The sequence below is a fragment of the Stegostoma tigrinum genome, chromosome 29 (genome assembly GCF_030684315.1).
Source record: "Stegostoma tigrinum isolate sSteTig4 chromosome 29, sSteTig4.hap1, whole genome shotgun sequence".
Classification (NCBI taxonomy): Eukaryota; Metazoa; Chordata; class Chondrichthyes; order Orectolobiformes; family Stegostomatidae; genus Stegostoma; species Stegostoma tigrinum.
The window spans coordinates 14,904,122-14,930,949 of record NC_081382.1 but is presented as its reverse complement, the minus strand read 5'-3'; the positions used below and the strand labels follow the sequence as shown (position 1 = coordinate 14,930,949).

Below are 26,828 nucleotides of genomic sequence, written 5' to 3'. Positions count from 1 at the left end.
GCACATTCCTCTCCCTCACTCATTCTTTGTTTTCATGCCTCATGCTCTCCCATTTTGGGGCCTCTCTTGATCTGCACTCTGTTTCCTTTGACCTTTCTCCCTCTGTTTCCAGCAAAAACAACAAAGAAACATTCCTGCGCTTTGAATGCACATTCTTATGTCAGCGACATTGAGTGTTCTTATTTTCTTCCTAGGGCTCCCCATATCCCCAAACCATGCAACAGGATACTGAGCATCCCACGCCACCTTGTGAATAAAACTACTCAAAGCCCAATTGTAATGCACACTTTTATAGAATTAAGCTAAGGGCATGGAAATAAAATATGAATTCATACGACACATTCCATGGATCAATAATACCCCATAATTTATGCAGAGGAGCCATTAAAATGGAGAAACAAGAAAGCAAATTTAAACAAGAAGCAATATTCTAAAATGATTATATATTTTTATATTATTCAATCACATAATCAATCCTGAAATTTCTCATCTTTTAAATGCTGCACCTTTGTTATTCTAATAATGTCAATCAGACAAATTACCACCTGGAAATTTTGATTTGATAGCATGTTAACTTCAGTTTCTAAACATATCTAAACTGTATCTAAAATAACACTTTGGCCACCCAAGAAAAACACAATCCTCAGCTAGGTTGCTCTTCAATTCATATGAAGTTTGTATCTTAAATTAGTGCATCAGTTGCAGGTCTAATTTGGAATTGCCTTGAGACAACAATTTAAATTGGCTAGATTGACAACAAGAGACATTCCAAAAACATTCACAAACATTTTAAAATCAATTAGATAAATTTGGAAATAACACATTGATGCACAATTCCTCAAAGTTGTCAATAAATAAAGATGTTATGAATTTCACATCTGTTTTTTCGTTTTGCTTTTAAGAAATGTCTTGAAATCAATTACAGCATTTGATAAATAAAATAAATTGTTGACCAATTTAATCTCATTTAAATAATCATCTTGGCGTTATTATGAGATGTGCATAATTTTCTCATATCTAAGTGAATTGTTGCCATGAATTTCATAACATCTTAACTGGATAACAATTTTTGATATCAAATGATACCAAAATGCTTTATTATGTGAAAGGTATCAACGAATATTTGAAAACATGTTTTAGTGCTAAATTAAAGGGACCTCTGTTGCAATGGATTTGTCTCCTCAATTTCCGACAACAACCCAATAAAAGTCAGCATTGCCTGAACGGGCTGCTGCAGTTAGTTTGTAATGCAGTCCATTTTCAACTCCAGAAGCATTAACATTTGGCAAATATTTTAAGTTTTTTTTGCAAATTTTTGTTGTAAAGCTTATCAAAGGGCTCTTAAAGTGATATATTCAGATAGATAAGCTTACATATGTCATATCTGGCCTTTTTGTAAAGTATATTACAGTTTTTTTTTAATTTGAAGTTTCTTAAAATTTCTCAAGGATATTTTTGAATGATAATTATGATGTCTCAGCATTTCAACCATGACAGAAGGCTAACAACAATACCAACAGTAACCACAATGGTGGATTTGAATACCTGCTTTCAACATCCCAATTGAAACAACATGTTAACACTGTTGACAAGATAATGGGCAAAGGAATTTTACCCGAACTCTCCTCCTAAATTTCTCTAACTGTTTCTCCTCCTTTAAGATGCACCTGAAAAACTGCCTCTTTGATAAAAAATTTTAGTCACCTCTTCTGACAATTTTTTTTGCCACCCGACTTAATGCCTTAGAGTCCATCTTGTCTGATTCTATTCCTGCGATCGATTCTGCATCTAGGGATATTTTACTGTCTCAAATAACATTACATAATAGCTACCAACATTTAGCCTCACAAGTGATGGGCATGAATTGAATAATCACAACTATTGTCCTATAGCCCTATCTCCGACCCATCTTTATGTCTTGGGAAGATTGCTATAAGCATTAGAGAATTGCAGAAGTACTGCTATAATACATTAAAACAGTTGCATATTTCACATGCTCTGTTGTTTGCATGTCTCTGCTTTTTATGGAGCCCTGCCATGCGCAATTTGGCTTCTGAATTTTCCTCCCTTACAACAGTGACTACACTTCAAAACTATTTCTTTAGTTGTGAAATGGTCTGGGATATCCTGAAGTCTAGGAAGGTGCTCTGAAAGTTCATGTCTTTTCATTCTTCCTAGACAGACACTTACTCTTCACTATCAGACTGGAGTATTGTACATTATGTTGTTATAAGGATGTGACTTCATTGATTACTTAAAGTGCATAACTAGAATATTTTATTTCATCAATTAATTTCAACTTTCTTTATCTTAAAGAAAAGGGACCTGCTATAGGATACCAATTGTGCCTGTAAGAATAAAGAAGCCTTCAAGTGTGTGATCTGAGAGGATAGTGGTTCAGTGCAGAAAAGTGAATATAATTCAACAAGCATTTGAACAAAGTACTTCACAATATACTTCGCAAGAAAGCATTGTCTGATGTTTCAAACCATAAAATATTGTTTCCATGTATAAGTTACACAATTAATCAAAGTAAAGTTCTCAATGTTTAATGAGAGCACATACTTGAGACGTGAGCTGACCCACCACAAATGATGGCTCATATAGCAGCTGAAGTGATGCCAAAGTGGACAATTATTTGAATCATTCAAGCAGCACTGTGCCATCATTTTTCACTAAATTACTCAGTGTTTGCAAGCAGTGTTTTCAAAAGTAAACTCTTGTCACTGCGAAGCATAGCTACAGTGAATGACAAGGATCTTTTCTCTCGGACGGAGGAGTTCAAAACTCAGGGGTATATTTTTAAGGTGAGAGGATAAAAGGGGCAGTTTTTTTTTTACACAGGGAGTAGTTCATGTGTGGAATAAACTGCCAGAGAAAGTGATGGATGCAGGTACAGTTGTAATGTTTAAAAAACATTTGAGAGTTCATGAAAAGGAAAGGTTTGGAGGGATATGGGCTAAGTACAGGCAGGTGGGGTCATTTAGTTTGGGATCATGAGCGGCATGGTCTGAAGAGTCTCTGTGACTCTACGGCTGTATGGATGCCTGTGTTCCTTTAGCACATACTCTGGAGGCCATTCTATTGTTTGTTGATCACTTGTCCCAAACCTTAGCTGCTTTGGCATGACAATAAGTCTTTTGAAGACAAGAGATTTTATATGAACCCACTCTGACATGTATACCAAGAGCCCATAGTAATTATCAAGACCCACCCTCCTTCACCACTTAGTACAATCACTTTGCTGTCTTTGGTATATTGTCTCCAATAACACCACACTGGATGACAAAATCAACAATTCCCTGATAAAAGTAACCTTGAAGGATTTCTGCCTGCTAAAAACAGTATTCAACAACCAGTGGGGTTAGGGAACCTGCACCACAGGGCACCCCAAGGTTAGACAGAAAGATAATCTTAAAATTAATCTCAGAGCTTGTGACCTGGATCACAACTACATGGCAAAAAAAAAATAACCTTGGACAAACAGAAATGATGAAGATAACAAAGTGTGAAGCTGGATGAACACTGCAGGCCAAGCAGCATCTTAGGAGCACAAAAGCTGACGTTTCGGGCCTAGACCCTTCATCAGAGAGCCCGAAACGTCAGCTTTTGTGCTCCTGAGATGCTGCTTGGCCTGCTGGGTTCATCCAGCTCCACACTTTGTTATCTTGGATTCTCCAGCGTCTGCAGTTCCCATCATCTCTGATCAGAAATGATGAAGACCCTGTTTTTCTGTGATCTCAACCTTTGAGGAAAATAGTGTCAAGCGCTTCAAGACAAAAGCAAAATTTCCATCAATCTCTCAATACTGACTCCTCATAGTACTTGCAATTTGTCATGATAATGGTACACATGACCTATTGCAATTTAACTTACAATGTTCAGTTTTAATCTCCAAGCGTTTCATGGACTAAAGTGACTGTATGAAAGGACATATAGTGAACTAAAATTGCTGCTGTGATCACTTGACCAGTCTGTCAAGTTTATGAAACATCACTCAACAAAGATCAGTCAAAGACAAAATTCTCATTGTTATGAAAGGTATTGAAACTCAGATCTATATTACTCCATTTTCTTACATTGGTTTAAAAATTGCTGGCAGATCATTAATATTATCATTAATCATTAATACAGCAACAACATAATATGTAAACAGCTGTACTGAGAAAGCTTGTGAAAATACAATGAAACTAGACTCTGGAATTCATTCTGAACTATACTACAACAGCTGCTTTTGACCAGCAGAGCAAAGACAAAGAAAACCGGCTTTGTAAGCAAGAGCTAGAGGATATTTTCTCTCCCTGTGTCTCTCAACATCATAGTTAGTGCCTTGTTAAAAAAAAACTTGAAACGATAACCATGCACTGAGAATTCAAAAAATATCTGTAAACTTCACCACTGCCGAGTAAACAAACAAAATCTAAACAGTTGGGACTCAGGTCATTCTCACAATGTAAGGATGCTAAGCACATTAAACTGAAATTGTCTTTATATTCTTGCCAGTGCTAGACATGCTCAAATCTTCCTTTTAAGCTTATTACCTAAGTCGGTGTATACACGTGATGACATGTTTCTTATTGTTATTTTCAAGATGGTAGTAATAAAAATTCTCTTCCTTCCTGTCAATTAAATCTTTTAATTTGGCTCTTTCATTTTTGATCTGTTCCATTTTAACTGAAGTATGATAGCTGGATATTAAAACAAAAAATATTTTCTGTGGCAGACTGAGATGCCGCATGTTTTGACTGAATTTAAAACCTTTGGGCTGCTTCTTAAAATAAACCCAGGTCACTCAGTATCATGTATTTGACTCTTAGACCACTTACTCTGTTTTTAGGGGCCTGTGCTCACTGCTTTCCCATCTAGGGTACCTTGGTACAACAGGGATATAAAATTTGCATTTATTTTAATAATTTTGCCTTCCACATTCACAGCCGTTTGCACTATCTATTCTGAAATTGGAAAACAGTCTCCCCAAGTGTTTGTCATTACAGTTTACATGGTGAGTCTACATCATGCATACTGATATCAGGTACGGTGACAGCATGATGACACCACCCTGATGCAAGTGAAATGTTGTTCAGGTTTGGTGATTTCTGGAGCAGTTTCTCAGTACAGCTGTTTACATATTATGTTGTTGCCATATTAATATTGTTACATGAATGCAATATAATACGACTGTGTAAACCAAAACATTCTGACTTCTGATAATATTTGTTTAAAGCAATAAGACTCATCGTAGCTGATAACATTTGTAAAAATGGCTCAACAATTTCACCCATTGCCTAAACTCTTAAAACCAGCCACATGCACATTATACTTGTTTTCAGTGTGTTCAAAGTGAGAGGAGGAAAGTTTATGGGAGATATGTGGAAAATTCTTCACACAGAGGGTGGTGGGTGCCTGTAACGCGTTGCCAGCGGAGGTGGTAGAGGCAGACACGATAGTATCTTTTAAGATGTATCTGGACAGGTACATGGATGGGCAGGGAGCAAAGGGATACAGACCCTTAGAAAATAGATGACAGGTTTAGACAGAGGATCTCAATTGGTGCAGGCGTGGAGGGCCAAAGGGCCTGTTCCTCTGCTGTAATTTTCTTTGTTCTTGCATTACAGATACATTGTTCACAAGTGAATAGACATTCTGGAGGATGAAGTGGAGATATCCAATCAACTGCCAGAGTCTATAGAGTCACGGAATAGGGGAAGAACATCAGCAAGCTAATACCTAGCTTATAGGACTGGCTGAGAGAGTAGGATGGGATGTTTTTGGGGTTACTACTCATTAGGCAGAAAAAATGAAGACTGTACCACGACTTGCCCTTTGAATGCTGAAAAATGAGGCATGGGGGATGCTATCAGCTTACCCAAAAATGAATCAAGTCTTGGTCACCTGCAGGAAAACATGAGGTTTGAGGAATACTGAAGGAATGGGGTAGCTATTTGAGACGTCTGAGCACCCCAGGAGAAGAAACTATTATTTACAGAGAAGTCTAATTCATGTTCACTAGTCATCATCTTTCTATTCAATGAAGTCAACTTACTTAAATGTGTTAAGTAATCCTGTTGGCAGGAGGTGGGATGGTGGCAAGTGAGGTGGTGGGACCAATATTGAAACTATTTATGGATTTTGGAAATATGTTAAATTATTCCAGCCTGAATGTTATTAGTAAGAGTCACTGCAATCAATAGCATGCAAACTGAGATTTAAATTCAAGAGCCTGGTTGAATTATTCATCAATTTTATTTGAGAGATGATTTGTGAATAAACCAAGCACTCACGGTATGTTGAAAAATATCCATTAATTAGGCAAATAAAACTCAATTAGATTATGTAAAGTTGAGACTATGCCAACTTCTATTTTAAATCATTTCAAACCAGCGCCTCGAGAATATACTATCCCTTCCTTTTCTGAGACTCTCCTTTCTCCAATCATGTATAAAAGATTGAAAGTCAAGTTTGAATCATCTAAACATAATTCTCAAAGTATCTTCTGATGTTCTTCCTTATTTTAACTTCAGCTGTGCTGCGCACAATCTTAACTTGTCACCACTGATCCCCAAGAAGGAAAAAATAGGAAAAACAATAAACTATTACACTATCAAGTAAACATAACTACTGTCCTTTATTTTTGAAAAAGTGTTTGTGTGAATGGAGCAGCGGTTTCAGACCATACCATCATAATGTCTGTTGTGAAAATAGAATCTTAAATCCTTTTGGAGTAAGGCTAATGCCTTTGAAAGCTAAGGTGTACATGGTTGCAAAAGAAACAGATACAATCCACTGGTAACTTTTCAAAAATGTATGCATTAACTTTTTGAATGAATTTGCTGGAATTATTAGCTTTACAACTACCTTCAATTCTGAAACATTTTAAAAGCTCCAGTTCAGGCCTTTTGTGCAAAGTTTGACTTCCTGCACACCACCACTTTCAGCCACTTCTTTAGATGCCTAGAGCATAGCTCCGGAATTGTATCCTCAAACCTCTTCTTTGCTTTCCTCATTTAAGTTTCTCCTATATACCTACTTCTGCCCTTCCTGATATCATCTTCTCCAGCCCATAGACAATTTTGTTTCCTGTTCAATTATGCTCCAGTGAAGCTCAACGGATGGTTTAGTCCATTAAGGTATGATATTAATGAAATATGCTTTTACTGTGAGTTGAAAGAACAATAAAAAAAATTCCTTTGCTAAGGAAGACCACACTTGAGCTACTCAATGTATAACACCAGAATGAGCTCAGCAAGGTCAGAAATTACAGGACTTCAACAATTCTGGAAATTTATGATTCAGCAAAAGGATTAGGTCATTCATCATTGGGATATAAAACCATATGATGTATATCAAAGTAGGCCATTTGGCCCATTGAATCCACTCTGCTGTTTAATGAAATCATGGCTGATCTGAGAAAACTCAACTTCAGTTTCCTGCCTTTTCCTCATGACCCTTCATTTCCCTACTGATTGTGAATCTACCTACTACAGCCTGAAATAGCACAGCCTCTACAGTAAATGATTCCACAGATTCAACACTTTCAGGGAGAAAAGAAAATCTCGTCATCTCTGTCATTAATGGTTGACCCTTATGCAGAGATAACGCCTGCTCGGTCTAAACTCTTCCACAAAGGGAAGCATCTACCCTGTAAAGCCCCCTAAGAAGTTTACAGTTTTCAAGAAGGTCACTTCTCATTATCCTAAACTGCAACATACTCAACCACGCCTCATAAAAGAATTTCCCCATGCCTGGTATCAACTGAGAGAATTTTGTCTGGATTGCCTCCAGTTCTGGTATATCTTTCTTAACTAAGGTGAACAAACTCTTTGTAGCCTTCCAGGGCAATCTAACTATTGTCTTGTATAGTTTTAGAAGCCATCCCAATTTTTGTACTCCATTCCCTTTAAAACAACAGCTTAGCTTCCATTTACCTTCCCTATTTTCTGCTTGCGTGCCAGCTTGTTGCGCTAGTTTCAGAATCTCAAATTCCTCTGTGTTGCAGTAATCTGCAGTAGTTCTCCATTTAAATAAAATTCAGCTACTTTAAAGATATGTTGACTCTTACATTGACAAATATTTGTATTTTTTCACATGCATAAGTGCATTGCCAATCAACTTCATATTGCAATGACAAATGTATAAAAGTAAGCTGTCAGTCTGTGCTATCATCCTTCTTAGTTGATTAAAAAAAAATCATTGGGACATACATTTGAAAAAAGAACTCTTAACCATGTGTAATTGATTGATATGCGCCCTGTTTTGAATGTTCTGTTCTTCCTAAAGAGCAGTCTATTGCTTGGGCAGCACTGTAGATTTTGACTGTGCTGATGTGGTTCATTCATCTAAGCGTGAACGACAGCTTCAAGAAGTTGCAGGAACATGTTGTGCCTTTTTTTATTATTGTTTCCGGATTGTATTACAAGGATTTCAAGAATTACAAGGCTTCCCACATCTAGAAAACTTTTTTTATTCTCCGAGGATCCATGATATGGAGGACTTCATTAGATGGTGAGAAGCTCATTGTTTCCGAAGGAATGTGAAATATTTGCAGTCACAATGGAAAGAATTTGAGGACTCCATATTATTCATGCTGGATATGAGCTATGGAACATATATTGCAGTAGCATGAAAGAATCTGAAGGGGATTTATGGGTGCATCAGGGCTTGGACTGGCAAGGAAGGTGGTTTTGAGAGTGAAGGGGGAGATTTAGGGACCTTTAGGCACTATAACAGGCGGGGATCTTGTGTTGGAGAAGCAAGCTCAGCCTTCTAATTGATCCACCTCTGCATCCAGACTGGTCACACACTCTAGCAAAGCATACACACCACAGTGCAAACCTGACTCAGGTCCGAAATCGTAAAAATGTTTTGTGCAAAGTTTTTGAGTGGATTACGGTGTGCAGGTTGTAAACTATAACAATGTACAGGTTGTGTTTTCTTGAGGTCAGAGGATTTTCTTTCACAGCAGGTCTTTATATGAAAAAGGTATAACAAAACTAAGGGAGCGCTTGAATGCGCTGTAATTTTTGTTGTACAGCTGAAAAAAAGTTTTATTTGAAGGCGCATTTGTGCCCTTGAAAAATGTTTTATAACCATTGCCTGGCAACAAACAATGGCAATTAAGTTTCAGTTACTCCAGAAATAATTTTGTTCATTCTTTTTGGTTAATGAATACAAACTAACCATTAATAATCTGGAATGGAGAGACTGCCCTGAATATTACCATTTGAAATCTGGACTTTGGTCAGGAAGGTCTGATTTTAAATTCTTTTCTTCTCTGTCTATAGTGGTGGCTATGAATGAAAAGCACTTGGACAGTCTCAGATCAGTATTGATTTGGCATGGCAAACCGCTGAAAAATAGTCTTCTTTAAAGAGAGAAGTCACAAAGGAGGCTGATAGAACATAGAACATAGAACATTACAGCACAGTACAGGCCCTTCAGCTCTCGATGTTGTGCCGACCTGTCATACTGATCTCAAGCCCATCTAACCTACACTATTCCATGTACGTACATATGCTTATCCAATGACGACTTAAATGTACCTAAAGTTGGCGAATCTACTACCGTCGCAGGCAAAGCGTTCCATTCCCTTACTACTCTCTGAGTAAAGAAACTATCTCTGACATCTGTCTTATATCTTTCACCCCTCAATTTAAAGCTATGCCCCCTCGTGCTCGCTGTCACCATCCTAGGAAAAAGGCTCTCCCTATCCACCCTATCTAACCCTCTGATTATTTTATATGTTTCAATTAAGTCACCTCTCAACCTTCTTCTCTCTAATGAAAACAGCCTCAAGTCCCTCAGCCTTTCCTTGTAAGACCTTCCCTCCATACCAGGCAACATCCTAGTAAACCAGGCAACATCCTAGTAAAACCTGGCAACATCCTAGTAAAACCAGGCAACATCCTAGTAAACCAGATGTTTTAAATGTTACTTTGATTCAAATCTCTTTAACAATTCTGACAACAGCACATTCTGTGAAAGCAAAGGGAAGCTTTCCGAATCACCCTGAGCCTAACCTGGGAGATCTTGATGCTGGTACTTTTTTAAAAAAAAAACAGAAATATTATCCATTCTTTTAGCATTTATCACCTTACCTTAATGAATTCCAAGAAGCCTTCTTTAACAAAACAATGCCTTGCTGGCAACCTCCTGGTAATTCTATCTGAATTCTACCTTAAGAACATCCTTTCTTTAATGCAACATCTCATACGTTACCACACACATTATATATTTATTCAGTGACTGTTACTGAGTTCGGAATTCTTTTATGATTCTTGATATATTGACATCATTCACCAATACATCATTCACCAAAAATTTCGGGGGCAACGTTGAACAGTAAACTAATCATTCTTCTGAGGTTGTAGACATGCTCGCTGAGCTGATGGGTTTGGTTGCAAACGTTTTGTCACCCTGCTCAGTAGCATCGTCAGTACGTCAGATGAAGTGTTGGTATTCTGTCACGCTTGTTATTTATATGCCTCGGCTTGCTGTGGTGGTTGGTATTACCTCCAATTTTGTTTCTCAGTGGTTTGTACGCAGGGTCTAATTCAATGTGTCTGTTGATGGAGTTCCAGTTGGAATACCAACGCTCCAGGAATTCCCTGGTGTTGGATTGTGTAATTAACGATGTGTTGTCCCAGTCAAATTTATGTCCCTCGTTGTCTGCATGTAGCGAGACAAGTGAGAATTGGTCATGTCTCTTGGCAGCCAGTTGGTGCTCATGTGTCTGTATTGTCAGTTTTCTTCCAGTTTGGCCTATGTTGTGTTTCTCACAGTCTTTGCATCGTATTTTATGTATTACATTAATTTCATTGGTTTTCGTTATGGGATCATTTACATTCATCAGTAGCTATCATAGGGTAGTTGTTGGTTTGTTGGCAACTCTGTTATCTAGGAGTACCATAGGGATTGTGCACAATCTGCCGTTACCTCCAAGGCAGATCACAACAGGAAGACACAGCACGACCAGAATCACTCATCACCCTACCGTACATCAAGAGGTGACTATAAGACTACTCAGACCCTAGATATCAGGGCAACCCACAATTGATAACCACCCTGCAACAGCTACTGACGAACATAAAGGATCCCATCCCCATAACCAGCAAAACCGAGATTAGATACTTATACCATGCAAGGTCTGTGAGAAACATTACATAGGCCAAACCGAAAGAAAACTGACAGTATGAGTACACGAAAACTGACTGGCCACCAAGAGACATGAACAATTCTCACTTGTTTCACTACACACAGACAACGAGGGACACAAATTCCTCTGGGACAACACATCGATAATTGCACAATCCAAACAAAGACACGCCAGGGAATTCCTGGAGGCCTGGTATTCCAACCGGAACACCATCAACAAATACATTGACCTTGTGAACTGACCACTGAGGAACAAACCTGGAAATAATACCAGCCATCCCAGCCTCCCATACAAATAACAAGCGGGACAAAACACTGACGCTTCACCGAAGGAGCACTGACAATGTTACCTAGCGGGGTGACAAAACGTTTGCAACAAAATCCATTGGTTTGGCAAACATGTCTACAACTTCATCCACAACCCGAGCTACAAATCTTCTTGAAAACTTTAATCATTCCTCTTCACAAATTTGCATATTTTTGGGCTTGTTACGCACTGTTTTAAGCTAACTGTGTTTTGTTTGGAACTTCAAGTCCTATAGGTGGGGTTAGATGCCAATACCATGTATTCCACTTACCTCTCTAGTCAAGTTTCCCTCTATTAAGTGGTACAGTGGCACTATACTGGTGATCTCCAGCAGCACAGGTGTTGGACTGGCCTGATCCTTGCCTTGACGATGGCAAAGATGGCAAATGGAGGGGCATTGCCCTTTCTCTTCGCACTCAATCTCCACGCCAGTAATCGGCTGCTCATCTGACAGCATCTGGGCACCCAGTAAACTTGAGAGGTATGAAATAAATGGTATCGATTTGAGTTCCTTCTTGTTCCCCAATTCAGTTGTTTCTGAAAGTAAGAACATGGAAAATTTAATGTAAATGGACATAAGGAAATGATCTGTAGTGCATCATTAAAGAATAAATAGAGCAGAATGCTGACCAGCTAAACACTTTCCATTGCAGATACTTTTCTTTTGATTTGAATCAGTACTGTCACATATATCTAGGTACGATGAAAATTTTTGTTTTGCATGCAGTGCAGGCAGATGACGCCATACATTAAGGTAAGAGAACAGAGTGAGGAATACAATGTTGTGGCTGCAGACAAGGGGCACAAAGAACAAGGTCAACATTCAGTTTGAAATTTGAGAAGACTATTCAAACATTTCAGCATTGTGATCATCAAGGAAATCACACAGCTCTTGTTATGGAAGTGGAGAGACTGTAGGATGTGTATATATTTTCCTACCTCTCAACCCACCTGAGACATGTTTAAAAGAAAAAAAATGTGTTTTTACCCTTGACTGTATAGAACAACAAAAGACTGGCTTTGTCTTAAGTTTCAAAGAAAAAGAATAAATGCCTATTTCTCAATACTGGATTATATTCATGTCAGCAACTATTCACAGTCGCACGCACACACACAGAGCCAAGGAAAGGTGATAACAAAAAAACAGGCAGCCTGTAAGACATGTCAAGTGAAATCTTGAAATGATGCAGACCAGATGATTCCGCTTTGTTTCATTGAAGAAATGCAGGTTGGAAGTTTCCAAAAACAGATTTCTGATGACCTACTGCAGCAGATTTTTCACTTTGTTCCAATTGAGGTACAGACGATCCCCAGTGGTGAAGATCTAATGTACATCTTTAGGTCAGTACAAAAAGGCCAGCCTCCTTATTCAAGACAACCAAGCGCGAAGCTGGATGAACACAGCAGGCCAAGCAGCATCCCAGGAGCGCAAAAGCCAACACAGAGGGTGATGAAGGGTCTGGGCCCGAGGAGTCAGCTTTTGTGCTCCTGGGATGCTGCTTGGGCCTGCTGTGTTCATCCAGCTTCACACTTTGTTATCTTGGATTCTCCAGCATCTGCAGTTCCCATTATCTCTGATCACAATTTCAGCCTCCTTATTCTCTGTCTGTAATGTCTTAGGCAACCTCTTTTCTCTGCTGGTTTAGATCTCTTCCCTCTGAGGTTCCTTGTCCCTAGTTGCTCTCAGGGTCTGTCTTAATAAATCTTGCTTATCAAAACCTGGTTTCAGTCAGGTGACCAGAGTATTTAGAATCAAAGAATTTTACAATACGGAAAGAGGTCAATGCATGTGTTTGTATTGGTTCCTGAAAGAGCCAACCAGCTAGTCCACGTCTATAGCCTTATCTCTGTAGCCTCCTAAATTCATTACTTTCAAATATACATCCAGCTCTCCTCTGAAACCTAGAATGGAATCCTCCTCCACTACTTTCCCAGGCAGTGTATTCCAAATCTGAACAACTCACTGATTGAAGAAATGTCTCCTCTTCTCATTCTGAATTCTCTTGCTGACAATCTTGAAACTATGACCCCTAGTTAGTGACATAACAACTAGTAAACAGAATTTCCTTCTTTACCTTGTCAAAGTTGTTTGTAAGTTTGAACATCCCAGTAATGTCACCTCTTAATCTTCTCTGCTCCAAGGAGAACAAGCCCAATTTCACTAATCTTTCCTTGTATCTAAAGTCAATTCTCGTAAAGCTCCTTTGCACTCTCTCTATGGCTTTAACATCCTTCCATAAATAAGGTGTCCAGAACTGAAAAACACAAAACTCCAAAATTGGTCTGAAAAATGACTTGTAGAGATGTAGCATCACTTTCTTGCTTTTGTACGCTACACCTTTACTTATAAACCCAAGGATTCTATAAGATTTCTTTACAACTGTTTCCACTTGCCTGACCAACTGCAGAGAATTATGCTCTTGAACCCTGAGGTCCCTCCACTCCTGTACTCTCCTCAAAGTTAAAGCATTAAGCCTGCATGATCTGTCCATGTTTCTTCTGTCAAACTGCACTACCTTACATTTTTCTGTATTGGAATTCATCCACCAGGTGTGTATCCATTTGGCCACTTGGCAAAGTCCCTCTGAAGTCACTCAGCATTGTCCTTCCAATTCACTATTCTCCTTGGCTTGGAGTCATCGGCAAATTTGGATATTTTATCCTCAATACTCATTTCCAAATTGTTTATATAAATTGGAAAAAGCAAAAGTCCCAGCAATGATCCCTGGAGAACACCACGTTTAACATGTCTCCAGTCTGAGAAATACCGATATATCCCTACCCTCTGTTTCCTATCTTTTTTCGCAAGCTTCTAACCCACGCTGCAAAGGGCCCATCAATCCCAAACATTTCTAACCAAATCTGCCAATGTGGCACCATACCAAATGCTTTCTGCAAGTCAAATGTGCAACATCCACAGCATTAGCCTTATCTATTACACATGTCATTGTGTTGAAGAACTCATTTAAATTTGTCAGATATGACTTGACATTGACCTTTCTCCAAGTGTATATTTATATAATGACCTTACCCTGTGCTATGGCTTCCATCAGTTTTCCTACTATTGACATCACCTTGATAGGTCTGTAATTTCCTGGGTAATCCTTTGCCCATTTCTTCAATAAAGGTGTCACATTTGCAATCCTCCAAACCCCAGAACTAAACCTGTGTTCAGAAAGGCCTGGAAAGCTGCTGTCGATAGCAGAATTCCATTATCCACAAAAATGGCCGAAGATGGCTTGGCCATTGACACAATTTTATTTGAAAATTCTGTCTTCCATCTCCCTGTGATAGCATGAGTTTCCTCTTACACCTATTTCGTGGAATTCTGCTTAGCAATCAAGAAGTCTGCAACACCATTGCGGACTAACTTCAGCAAGTATTTGGACCATTGCCGCCATCAATCCAACAGCAGAGGTCTATTGCATTTTAAGTTTTTCTAAATTAAATGTTCCAAAAACTGTTTGTATTTTAACGGCATGTCGAGAAAAGCACTGAGCCTTGTGTAGTCCCATAGAGGTTGATGGAAAACCAAAAGAGGTTACCTGATTTTCAATTCCATTTTGTTTAAAAGAAAATTGTCCGCCCTCCATTTTGTTTGAAAAGTAAAGTGACCATTTTGTCATGACAGACATGTCAAGTGTGCAAAACAACCAGCAGTCCAATTACAGCACTTCCATTTCATAACTTGAATTAGCTTTAGTTTTACTGTCACATGTACTTGAATGAGGACAGTGAAATGTTTACAAGTCACTACTCACAGCGTCAAACCAATATGGATCTGGTTGTAGTCACGTGACGTGTTGATGGAATGAAGACTGTTTGCAGGCATATTAGCACAGAAATTAAACATTGTATGTTAAACATTTATAACATTACGACCAGCATTCAAAATTAAATGAAACCTGCACAGGTAAATCCCGTCAAGGTAACAAAACTCAATGATTCTCAATATTAAACTATCACGTCTTCCAAGGTGATTTTATTTGACAACTTAGGCCAGAATCTATGAAAGCCTTCAGGAACTTGCACAGCACCATGCAGTGGTCAATATCAGAAACTACAACATGACAACTGATGGTAAAATTAACGAAGAAATGTTGACACAGCAAATTAAAATAGTTATGCGTTGACAGAAAAAGACGCAATTATTAACTGTGATGTCAAGGGGTGGAGGAGATGGGAATCTAGGCTAGTGAGACCAGACAGCAAGGTCGCTGAGAGGAAGTGGGGAGTGAGCAAGTGAGACGGCAAAGGCGAAAAAGGGATTGCAAAGACAGGAGAGAGGCTGCATAGAAGAAGAGGAACTTTAAACATGACAGAGGAGCTGTAAAAGTGGAGATCAGGCTGCATAGGGTCAGACAGGGTTGCAAAGTGGGAGGGAATAGTTTTAAACCTTTCAACAAAAAAGACTCAGTTAACTGGGAATCAGAATAACCTGAAGGCCCGAGGTAATCAATTTGTTCAAATTAATGTGTGGCTAAATCTTACCACATTTCGAGAAAGGGACATTTTTGTCAAATTTCATGCACGGTCTCTCCCCTGGAGGCAAAGTGAGTTTGATTGCACAATTGCCCCAAACTCATCTCGTTAATTATCGACCATGCCCTTATGGTGCCCCTCTTTTCTGATTTTAACTCAATTCTCCACTTGCCCTTCATCAGAATCACTGCCGGGATATCCTGGAACTGCTGGTGGCTTTAAAAGGCTGTTGCACACAGGTCAAGAACTGCCAGTCCGGATCTGCACCACATGGTTTGGGGGTATTTGCCACAGACATGCTAGAAATGGGAAAATTGTTGCTGAAGGCCCTGCTGGATGAGATGGTGCAGACAGTTATAATCTCTTACATCCTCTTCCATTGGGCAGCAGATACAAAGTTTAAACGCATGTGCCAACAGGTTCAAGAACAGCTTCTTCCCTGTTGTTATCAGACGTCTGAATGGACTTCTCAAATTTCAAATAAAAGCGTGAAAAGGCTGGGTAGGGCTCCTAACAGAACCCGGGTGTGCATTAAGTGAGTGAGAATTAATAAGGCAAGTGTGGAATTCTGAGGGGCAGTCATGGAGAAAGCCACAAGCTAGGTGTGTTTCCCATAGCTGGCTGCTATCCATAATCTCCTTTCATTGAAGATAGAACAGTACAGCACAGTACAGGCCCTTCAGCCCACAATGTTGTGCTAAACTTTTACCTGAATCCTAAAATCTATCTAACCTCCACCTCTAACTTATACCATCATCCATATGCCTATCTAATTGCGGCTTAAATGCTCCCAATGAGGCCGACTCCACTACCCTCTCCAGCAATGCGTTCCACGCCCCGACCACTCTCTGAGTAAAGGGCCTACCTCTGATGTCTCCCCTATATCCACCTCCACTCACTTCAAAATTATGCCCCCTCGTAATAGCTGCCTCCACCCTTGGAAAGAGTCTCTGGCTGTCCACTCAATCTATACCTCTGCTCATTTTGTACACCCAACCGCTTTCATATCTCCAACTCCTTTCATCGCTCTCGGCTCCATTCCACCTTCCAACTCATGTCTCCCCAACCACCCACACCCTCCACTTTGGCTTCTGCACAAATACCACTGTTTGTTAGCAATTCATAGTTCTAATGACAAATCACTGGAATCAAAATGTTTCCTCTGCATTCTGCCCACAGATGTTGCCAGTCCTGCAGAATTTCTGTTGCAATAAAACCTCTACAGTGTGGAAACAGGCCCTTTGGCCCAACAAGTCCACACTGGACTTCAGTGTATGCCACCCAGACCCATTCCCCCTATAACCCATCTAAGCTACACATCCTGAACACTATGGGTAATTTAGCATGGCCAATCCACCTAACCTACATATCTTTGGACTGTGGGAGGAAACCAGAGCAAACCCACACAGACACGGGGAGAATGTGCAAACTCCACACAGACAGACACCTAAGGCCAGGATTGAACCTGGGTCCCTGGTGCTGTGAGGCAGCAGTGTTAACCACTGTGCCACCATGCCGCGCAATTTCTGTCTTTGCTTCAAATCTCCAGCACCTGCAATGTTTTCATTTTATTTTAGTGTTTGACTCACCGCCACAAGTCTTCTGGGTATGCCCACCTTGGAGAAGTTCTGCTTCTCTTTGAAACAGGTTTATCATTCTAAACTTCCTTCCTACTCTCCACCATTACTTGTATTTTCTCTCTGAGAATTTGACAAAGTTTGTCAAAATTCACTTCCAGAGCCACGTCTCACTCTGCAGCGACTGCCTCTGGCTTACCAGTCAGAATGCCTGACAATCTTAACTCTACATTGAGGAGGCTGGGCGCCACCTTTCAGATACCTCCTCCTGCTTCTTCCAGACTCACCACTGAGCGTCACGCCATTGTATCCATGACTGTCCCCTAACCTTATTACATCTGGGAAACTCCCCATGGCAGCCTCCCAGCTCACAGCTCACAATTCTGTTTAGCTTGCTCCAATCTTGCTCCCAAAATCTACATACAGGGCTCTCCAGGTAGATCCTCTGTTTCTGCCTGCTCCTGCTCCACAGAACTTATTTCTTTCCATCTCCACTCGATTTTTGTCTCCCTTTTTTTCCAGTTGCTCCACACTTACATCTGTGATTCTTCTAATGCCTCACTTCAACTCTTCTCCGGGGATGTGCAATACCTTTACACATCCATCCCCCATTGGACGGTCTCAGAGCTCTCCACTTTTAGCTGGAAAAAAGGTCTAAACTGTCCCCATCCACCACCCTCCTCTATCTGGCTGAGCTCGTCTTCACTCCGAACAACTTATCTTTTAACTCTTCCCACTTTCTTCAGGTCAAAGGTGTGGCCATGAGTAGACCATAAGACATAGAAGCAGAAACTAGGCCATTGAGCCCATCAGGTCAGCTCCGCCATTCAATCATGGCTGATAAGTTTTTCAACCCCATTCTCCCACCTTCTCCCCATAACTCTGCCTGGGCCCAAGGTATACCTGATCCTTTGTCGGGTGTGTGGAACATTCCTGTTCCAATCTTACTCAGGTCCCTTCCCACAACTCTTTCCCTGGTGCATTGATTACATCATTGGTACTGCTTCCCTCTCTCATCTCGAATTGGAAAGACTTTTCAATTTTGCTTCCAATTTCCACCCCTTTCTCCCTTCATCTGGTCTGTCTCTGACCCTTCGCTTACTCAACATCTCTGTTTCCATTCCTGGCGATAGGTTGGCCACCAATATCCACTACAAAGCCATTGACTCCCACAGTTACCTTGACTATACACCTTCATACACTGCTTCATGTAAAGACTTTATTCCACTCTCCTCGTTTCTTTATCTCTATCACATCTGTTCTGACAATGTCACTTTCCACAAGGATCAGCAATTTTTACCTTATTCCTAAGCCAAGGATTCCCTGATAAGATGGCCAACAGGGCCCTGAACCATGTTCAACATATTTCCCGCACTTCTGTCCTCACCCTTTCTCTTCACTCCCGCAGCAATGATAGAGTCCGTCTTGTCCTCAGTTACCACCCCACCAGCCTCTGTCCAAAGGACTGTAAGCCTCCATTTCCATTATCTCCAACATGATGCCATGGACAGAAATATATTCCTCTCCCCTTCCTTGTCAGCATTACATAGCGAATGTTCCATCTGGAACATCCTAGTACAGTCTACCTCCATTCCCAATACTGCCTCATCTTTCACTTGGGAACTCAACAGTCTTCCAGACTCAATATTGAGCTCAACAATTTTCAGGCTTGAGGCACCTTCTCCTGTGTTCTTAACCCAACCCCTACACACAGGCCTCATAATTGCATTTTTCTACTACTTGCAATCCATTGTTAGCCACTAATAGTCCCCATTAGTAGCTATTCATTTTCCTAAGGTGATCGTTATCCACTCCTTTATGTGTCCAACAGTTCTCTTCTCTCTTTGAGCTCTATCTCAGTCTATCATTCACTCCTTAACCCCTCCCCCACCCTATCTTCTGCATAAAAAACAGTTCTTTCCCAGCTAACATCAGTTCTGAGGAAGGGTTACTGGACCTGAATTGTTATCTCTGATTTGTCTCCACAAATGCCACCAGACCTGCTGCATTTTTCCTGCAATTTCTGTTTTTGTAACCTATTTTTTCACTCAAAACTCTTATAATCACTCCATTTTTCTTCAGTCCTGGCCAGCTATCCATAATCTCCCTGTCTACCTACCCCTTTCATATATCTCTCTCTATTTCTCTGGGCTTCATCATAACATATGTCCTTACCTCTCCTCTTCCACTACCACCAAACCTACACCTCCCCTCCCCCTACCCCAGCTTCAGCTACAGCATAAATACTATTTTTCCAAGCTGCTAATAGTTCTGATGAAGAGTCACTGGACATGAAACATTACCTCTGCTTTCATCCCACAGATGCTGTCAGTATCTGCTGACTTTCTGCAGCACTTTCAGTTTTTTTTCAGACCTCCAGCATCCATAGTTCTTTGGTTTATTTTAGGTTATGTTACAAGATTTTTTCTATTCATTCATGGCATATGGGCATCATTGGCGAGCCCAGCATTTATTGCCCAGAGGGCTGTTGAGAGTTAAGCACATTGCTGTGGGTTTGGAGTCACGTGTAGGCCACACCAGGTAAGGATGGCAGTTTTCTCCCTCAAAGAGGGTGAGTGAAGCAGATGGATTTTAACAATAATTCATGGTCATCATCAAGTACTTTGTGCCAGATTTTGTTTTTAATCAAATTCAAATTCCACCATCTATTCAAACCCAGCTCCCCAGGACATTACTTGGGTGCCTGGATGAACAATCCAGTGTGATGATACCACTAAGCCACTGCCTACCTCTTGTTTGGAGGTTACAAAATGGAGAAGTTTGTGAGCATGGTAAAGGAGCTACTGGAAATCGAAATGTTGCTCTTGAGAAAATTTCAAGAAGACCCCTTCAAAGGAGTTATTTTGATCCCTGCTACAATCATTTCCACTGCATTTGCCTTTTGTTGCACGATACCTTTGTTATTTGATCTCTCTACCCTACCCCAGAAAGGGATTTATGTCAAAAAAAATCATTATGTAAAAAAACCATTATGTAAAAAACATCAATTTTGAAGGGTTGTTAGAGTAATGGAGATTTTTTTTTCTCCCCTTTGAAAAATAACTCCTTGAAAGCAAAAGTATTCTTTTTTTTTCAAAAAAATGACAAATAGATGAACAAATAAATATTTGTCTAACTATATGTCCTGACTTTTACGGACTTGTGGCCTTTGAAGTTATAAAACAATCCCTGATAAGGAAGACGCACACCCAAAAATCACATATCAGCTTTCAAGTGTATTCATAAGATCCTGCTATAAGAAGGATGCTGTCCAACTTGAAACAGTGTGGAAAAGATTTACAAGGATGTTGCCACAGCTGGAGAGTTTGAGCAACAGGGAGAAGCCAAATAGGCTGGTGCTATTTGCCCTGGAGTGTTGGAGGCTGAGGGGTGGCCTTATAGAGATTTTTAAAATCATGAAGGGCATAGATAGGGTGAATAGCCAAGGTCTTTTTCCTAGGGCAGGTGAGTCCAAAACTAAAGGGCATAGGTTTAATGTGAGAGAGGAAAGATTTAGAAGGGACCTAAGGGACAACATTTTTCACGCAGAGGGTGATCTGTGTATGGAATGAGCTGCCAGAAGAAGTGGTGGAGGCTGGTACAAATACAATATATAAAAGGCACCTGGATGGGCATATGACTAGGTAGCGTTTAGAGGGATGTGGGCCAAATGGTGGCAAATGGGACTAGATTAATGTGGGATATCTGTGGTTGACATGGGTGAGTTGGATTGAAGAGTCTGGTTCCATGCTGTACATCTCTATGACTTTGTACTAATAACCCTATACAAACTTAACTGGATATCCTTACAAACTAAAGCCATGTTAGGCTGTTGTGGTGCATTGGTACTGTTCCCTTCTTCTGGACGTGAAGTCCTAAGTTCAATTCCCAGCTACACGAAAGGTGTGTCAATAACATGTCTGGACGGATTGATTAAAAATATCTATAATAATTTTTAAAAAAGAATTCACAAGTAATGGAAACCATTTTGAGAACTTATGAGTGACGCTTCCCTGGTATCAATTGGTGACAGATATTACATGGAATTTCGATAGTTCTGTAAGTTTCCTTGAGTTGAAACTAACAGTGATCAAAAATAAATTTGCAACATACAATAGGAAGAACCAAATTACAATTAAGAAACTACACTGCTACAACTGAATTAGCAATTGCTCAAATGGAGCTGACTTCTATCAATCAGTTGGGGATTTAGATAAATTTTAGATTAATATTTGTTGAGTACCCTATTAACATACCTGACTATAACAATTGAAAATTAAAACTGGATTCTTTACTAAGAACAGTATTATACTTGCCATACTTTTCCTAAAATGTGTTTAATGTTGTGCTTGCTTTGTTTTTTTTCCAAACTTTACATTGGAAATCTGGTTCTTTAATAAACATTTGCATGCCTTAGAGTTCATATTGACTCACACAGTATTCGATATCACTTAATGGGGAAAATACTCTGTTTAATGGGGGAGTAACATTACTGACTTGTCGCTTGAAACCAGATAATGTTCAGGAAGTAAGAACCTGCCTTTAACTTACTAATGAGGCTTTATGGAGGATGGTAATTATCTCAGCTGGTTTCTTTTATGGTGAGGTATAGATCTCTCCGTCAAACGTATCTAAGCATCTCTGTGATGTGTTTTTCTCTACTTGAAATTCAAGTTTTAGGAAAATCATCGATGAGGTATTCCTGAACTGGGCTTGTCTAAAAGAGGGATCACTAATATAATGCGCCCCTCCCATTTCATTCCCCACATCCCCTTTCAACAGTGTAAAACCGATTACACTTCTACCTTTCTTCAGTTCTAAATACATTATTCAACTCAAAACACATAATCTGTCTCACTCTTCACAGATTCTGCCAGACCTGTTAAGTATGTCTTGCACCGTCTGTCTTGATTCTAGATTTCCAGCATCCAAATAATTTTGCTTTATCACTAAGATTTGCTTCTCATGTAGGAGTACCCAAAGTAAGTTTTGTTATGATCCCACAGAGACTTTCTTTAAAAAGAAAATTCAATTCTGCATATTGACAGAAAAGCTCATGTAAGATTTCACGTTTAGGATGGCTACTGCAACAAGGAAATGAACAGCAATGTTGCCTAACCACAATATTTTGTTGGTAAGTATTATTTTAAACTAAACAAGAAAATTTCTCTATTTCATTGGCCATGAAATCTAAGTCTAAGGGGAGTGGTCATTAGTCAAGTCAAGCAGGGTTGTTGACAGTCGGTAGGTTAAGGTACAATAAGCTAAAGGTTTCATATAACCTCACTCGAGGGTCTTGGAGATGGTTAGTCAACTGCTTAGGGCAGTCATAGTCAGGATAATTACAATAGGTTAATGAGAGGGGTGGTGTTGACCTAGTGGTAAGTTTACTGGACTGCTAATCCAGAGACCAAGCTAACATTCTGGGGATGCTGGTTCATGATTTGAATTGAATTAAAAGTCTGGAATCAACAGTTTAATGATGACTGTGAAATTGCTGTTGGCTGTTGGAATAAAAATAAATGTGATTCGTTACTGACCTTTAGGCAAGGTAACTACCATCTTTGGCTGCGCTGGTTTAAGTGATTCCAGGCCCACAACAATATGATTGATTCTTACCTGCCCTCTGGGCAATTAAGGATGGTCAATAAATGCTGACCGAGCCAGAGATGCCCTCCTCCTGTGAATGAACAAAAAAGGGACTCCCCTACCCTGGCAAAAAGACCTTGTCTATTTACCTGATCCATGCCTCTCATGATTTTATAAACCTCTATTGGGTCACATTCTCAGCTTCCAACATTCCAGGGAAAATAGCCCCAGTCCATTCAGCATCCTCCTACAGCACAAACCCTCCAACCCTGTCAACATCCTTGTTAATCTTTTCTGAATCCTTTCAAGTTTCACAACATCCATCCAATAGCAGGGAGGCCCGAATTGCACGCAGTATTCCAAAAGTGACTTAACCAATATCCTGTACAGGCACAATATGACCTCCCAACTCCTATACTCAATGCACTGGCCAATAAAGGCAAGCATATGAAATGACCTCTTTACTGTCCTATCTACCGGCAACTCCACTTTCAAGGGCCTGACTTATTTTGTCAGAAGTCATACATACGACACCAGGCCACAGTCCAACTCTGAGAGATTGTGATTTCAAACAAACTGGCTGGATCACGACCTGGTGTCATGTGACCTCTGACTTTGTCCACCCCCGTCCAATACCAGCACCTCTACCTCACTTCTAACTGTGCTCGTAATTCCCACAGATTCACCCGAAAATATATTGTGCTTTGTTCCTTCTATATTTGACTGTAATCTTTTCCATAAAAGACCCCTTCCCCTCCTTCCGATCCAGTATTCTAAAGATATGTCAACACCATGTCTTTTCACAAAGGAAGGTATTGATCAAACATCCAACTTGTGACATATCTATGTGGTCTCCCTTCTAGAAAACAACAAAAGTAGATCGTACAAAGTTCTTGTCCAAGCTCCTTCCTTTGCTAATTTACCTGCTCCCTTTTCCTGCGGCCAGTCTCATTTAAACCCTCATGAAAGTTGATCTCCTCGTTCTCAACATGAACTCGCACCCACGTTTCCCGTGGCAACTGACACAGCCAGCATTTTCACTGCTTAAGATGCATGGCTATCTGTCTTTATATTTCTGCTTGTTGTCTCTCAGTTTGTTGCAGACTGCCTTGGATAGATGAGGTTCTGTGACATTCCTGGAAAATAAGTTAACCTGATACTACGACAACAAGGTGTAGAGCTGGATGAAGAGAGCAGGCCAAGCAGCATCAGAGGAGCAGGAAAGCTGACATTTTGGGCCTAGACCCTTCTTCATCACTTCTTCATCAGTTCTTCTTCTTCATCTTGTTATCTCAGATTCTCCAGTGTCTGCAGTTCCTACTACCTCCTAATCTGACACTACAGTGGCTTTCTATGGCTTATCCCCCCTCTCATGGCAACAGAAATCAGACGGTCATTATATCCAGGTAGAAGTCCTATTAACTATTTTCAAAACAACTAACTCCATTCTTTCCTGCAATGGAATAGCTGGTACAAAGTATATCTATTGATAAGGGCTGACATTTGTAATAACTCTTCGAGGCATTTAGAGACGACACTGGTCATTGTTCACAAGTACTAACATCTTGCATCTTTTTGCTGGTAAGTTAAGCTTGGACTTGTTGTCTCCTTGGCAACAGGACCACTCAGGCTTGTTGTCAACTATTACCTGTGACTAAACAAATGTTATCAAACATAACAAATTTGTGTTGTGGCCAAGTGAGGATATGTGATTGGCTCCTCTCTTTTTAATGCCTTCTCAGTCTGTCAAACAAGTATACTCATTTCTTTTTAGCACAGAGTCACAGAGTCATTGAGGTCTATAGCATGGAAACAGGTCCTTCATCCCCATGCCACCCAGCTTCATAATTAATCCAGTCTTAATTGCCTGTGTTTGGCCCATATCCCTTCATACTTAACCCCTCCATGTACCTGTCTAAATGTTGCTTAATTGACAAAATTGTACTCACCTCCACCACTACCTCTGGCAGCCTGTTCCAGACATTCTTCATCCTCCATGTGAAAAAATTGTCTCCTAGACCTTTTAGTATCTTTTTCCTCTCACCATAAACCTATGCTCTCTAGTTTTGGGTCCTCTACCATGGGAAAAGCTGTTGGCTATCTATCTTATCTATGCCTCTCATGATTTTATAGGCCTCTATAAGGTCACCCCTAGGTCTCCTACACTCCAGGAAAGAAAAGGTTCTAGCCCATCCAGACCCTTCCTAAAACTCAAATGTTCAGTTCAGGTAGCTTAACACTTTAATTAAAACATAACCAATTCAATCAAAATGAAGGAGTAATATCCAAGGTTTGCCTAAGTTAGAGGATGAGGAAATTACCTAAATACTGAGAAAAAAATGTGACAACTTACACAAACATAGAAGCAGTTAACAAACTTAAAAAGAGGGGAGATGTCTTTGCAGATACAATGGTAAAGGCAATTGCAGTTTAAAAGTTTTAGAAACTTTTATTTGCAAGAGTGAGATCTGGGTCCCAACTATTGCTACAGGGATACATGAATACAGTGAAAAGTGTACAATGTCACCATTTCTGGTGCCATTTCATGCACAAAGGTGCCTAGGTACAAAATCTTAGATGCAAAGTGGAAAAATCAGGAAATAAAGTTAAAAATTTAAAGTTAAAGTCTTTCTTCGTGTAATGTACAAAAATAAAGAAATTAAGTTAAAAGATCAATATGACAGTCCCTTCTTAAGTGCTTAGCCATGTTGGGTCCCACACCCCACAAAGATTCAATCTTCTCCATGCTTGGCTTGATCTCCTCCATGCTCACTACCACTGCACCTGCTGGGAGACTTGGGCTCACTCTCCTCTGCGTTGGGCTTGTTCTCACACCCTCCCCCACGCTCTCGCTCTGTCTCCTGAGTTGGGCTCAATCTCCTTTGTGTTGGGCTCACTCTTTAGTTTTCCCCTGTGCTCTCTCACTGTCTCACTGAGATTCATGATGCACAAAAATAAAAGTACGTTTATAAAACATCTTATTATTATAAAACAAATGTAAATACAATAAAACAAGATGGGCATTAGAAGCAAGGCTTTGAATTTTACAGACCAAACAATGTAGTCATATGTGCAATTATCAAACTTGATGTTAATTTTTTCAAACTCAAGAAATGCCAAGAATTGACAGGCACACAGCAGAGCCAGAAGATCAGTATATATGTCAAGAGAGATAGCAAGACCTGCAGATGCTGGAGTCAGAGATAACACAGTTTGAAGCTGGAGGATTACAGCAGGCCAGGCAGCATCAGGGGATCAGGAAAGTTAACGTTTCAGTTCAGTGATCCTTCCTCAGAACTCATGGTAGCTAGGAAAATGTTTTTTTTTATGCAGAAGAGAAAGTGGGATTTGGGTGGAGGAGTAAATGATAGGTGGTGATAGAGCACAAGGAGAGAGAAGAACAGTTGGACAGACAAGGGAGTGAATGACAATACAGTATGGAAATTGGAGGAACATGACAGGCCAGGCAGTATCAAAGGAGATTTTCTGCAGATGTGCAGAATGACTCCATACAGGAATCTATGAAGAGATCCAAGGTTCATAGTGTTGGTTTATTGTAATTTAGATCAGCTGACTGCAATGTAACAGCAGTGTCAACTGTAGTCCAGACTACTAGTAAAGAAATATCAAGTTGGGTTTTCAACTTAACACCTATGTGGAATATCAACGGGAATACAATTTCAACACTTTCTGGAAAGAGCAGCCAGTCACGATGCGAGCTT

At 40.0% G+C, this 26,828-nt stretch overlaps 1 protein-coding gene across 3 annotated transcripts in view; it reads right to left on the bottom strand.

Moving 5' to 3' along the window:
• Window positions 1–26,828, bottom strand: part of LOC125465340 (astrotactin-2-like) — a 1,528,414-nt gene that overhangs the window by 510,691 nt on the left and 990,895 nt on the right. For all 3 annotated transcript variants that reach the window (XM_048558686.2, XM_048558687.2, XM_048558689.2), the window contains one exon: window positions 11,730–11,995. In XM_048558686.2, the coding sequence (XP_048414643.1) occupies window positions 11,730–11,995 (266 nt within the window). The remainder of the gene's footprint in view (window positions 1–11,729; window positions 11,996–26,828) is intronic.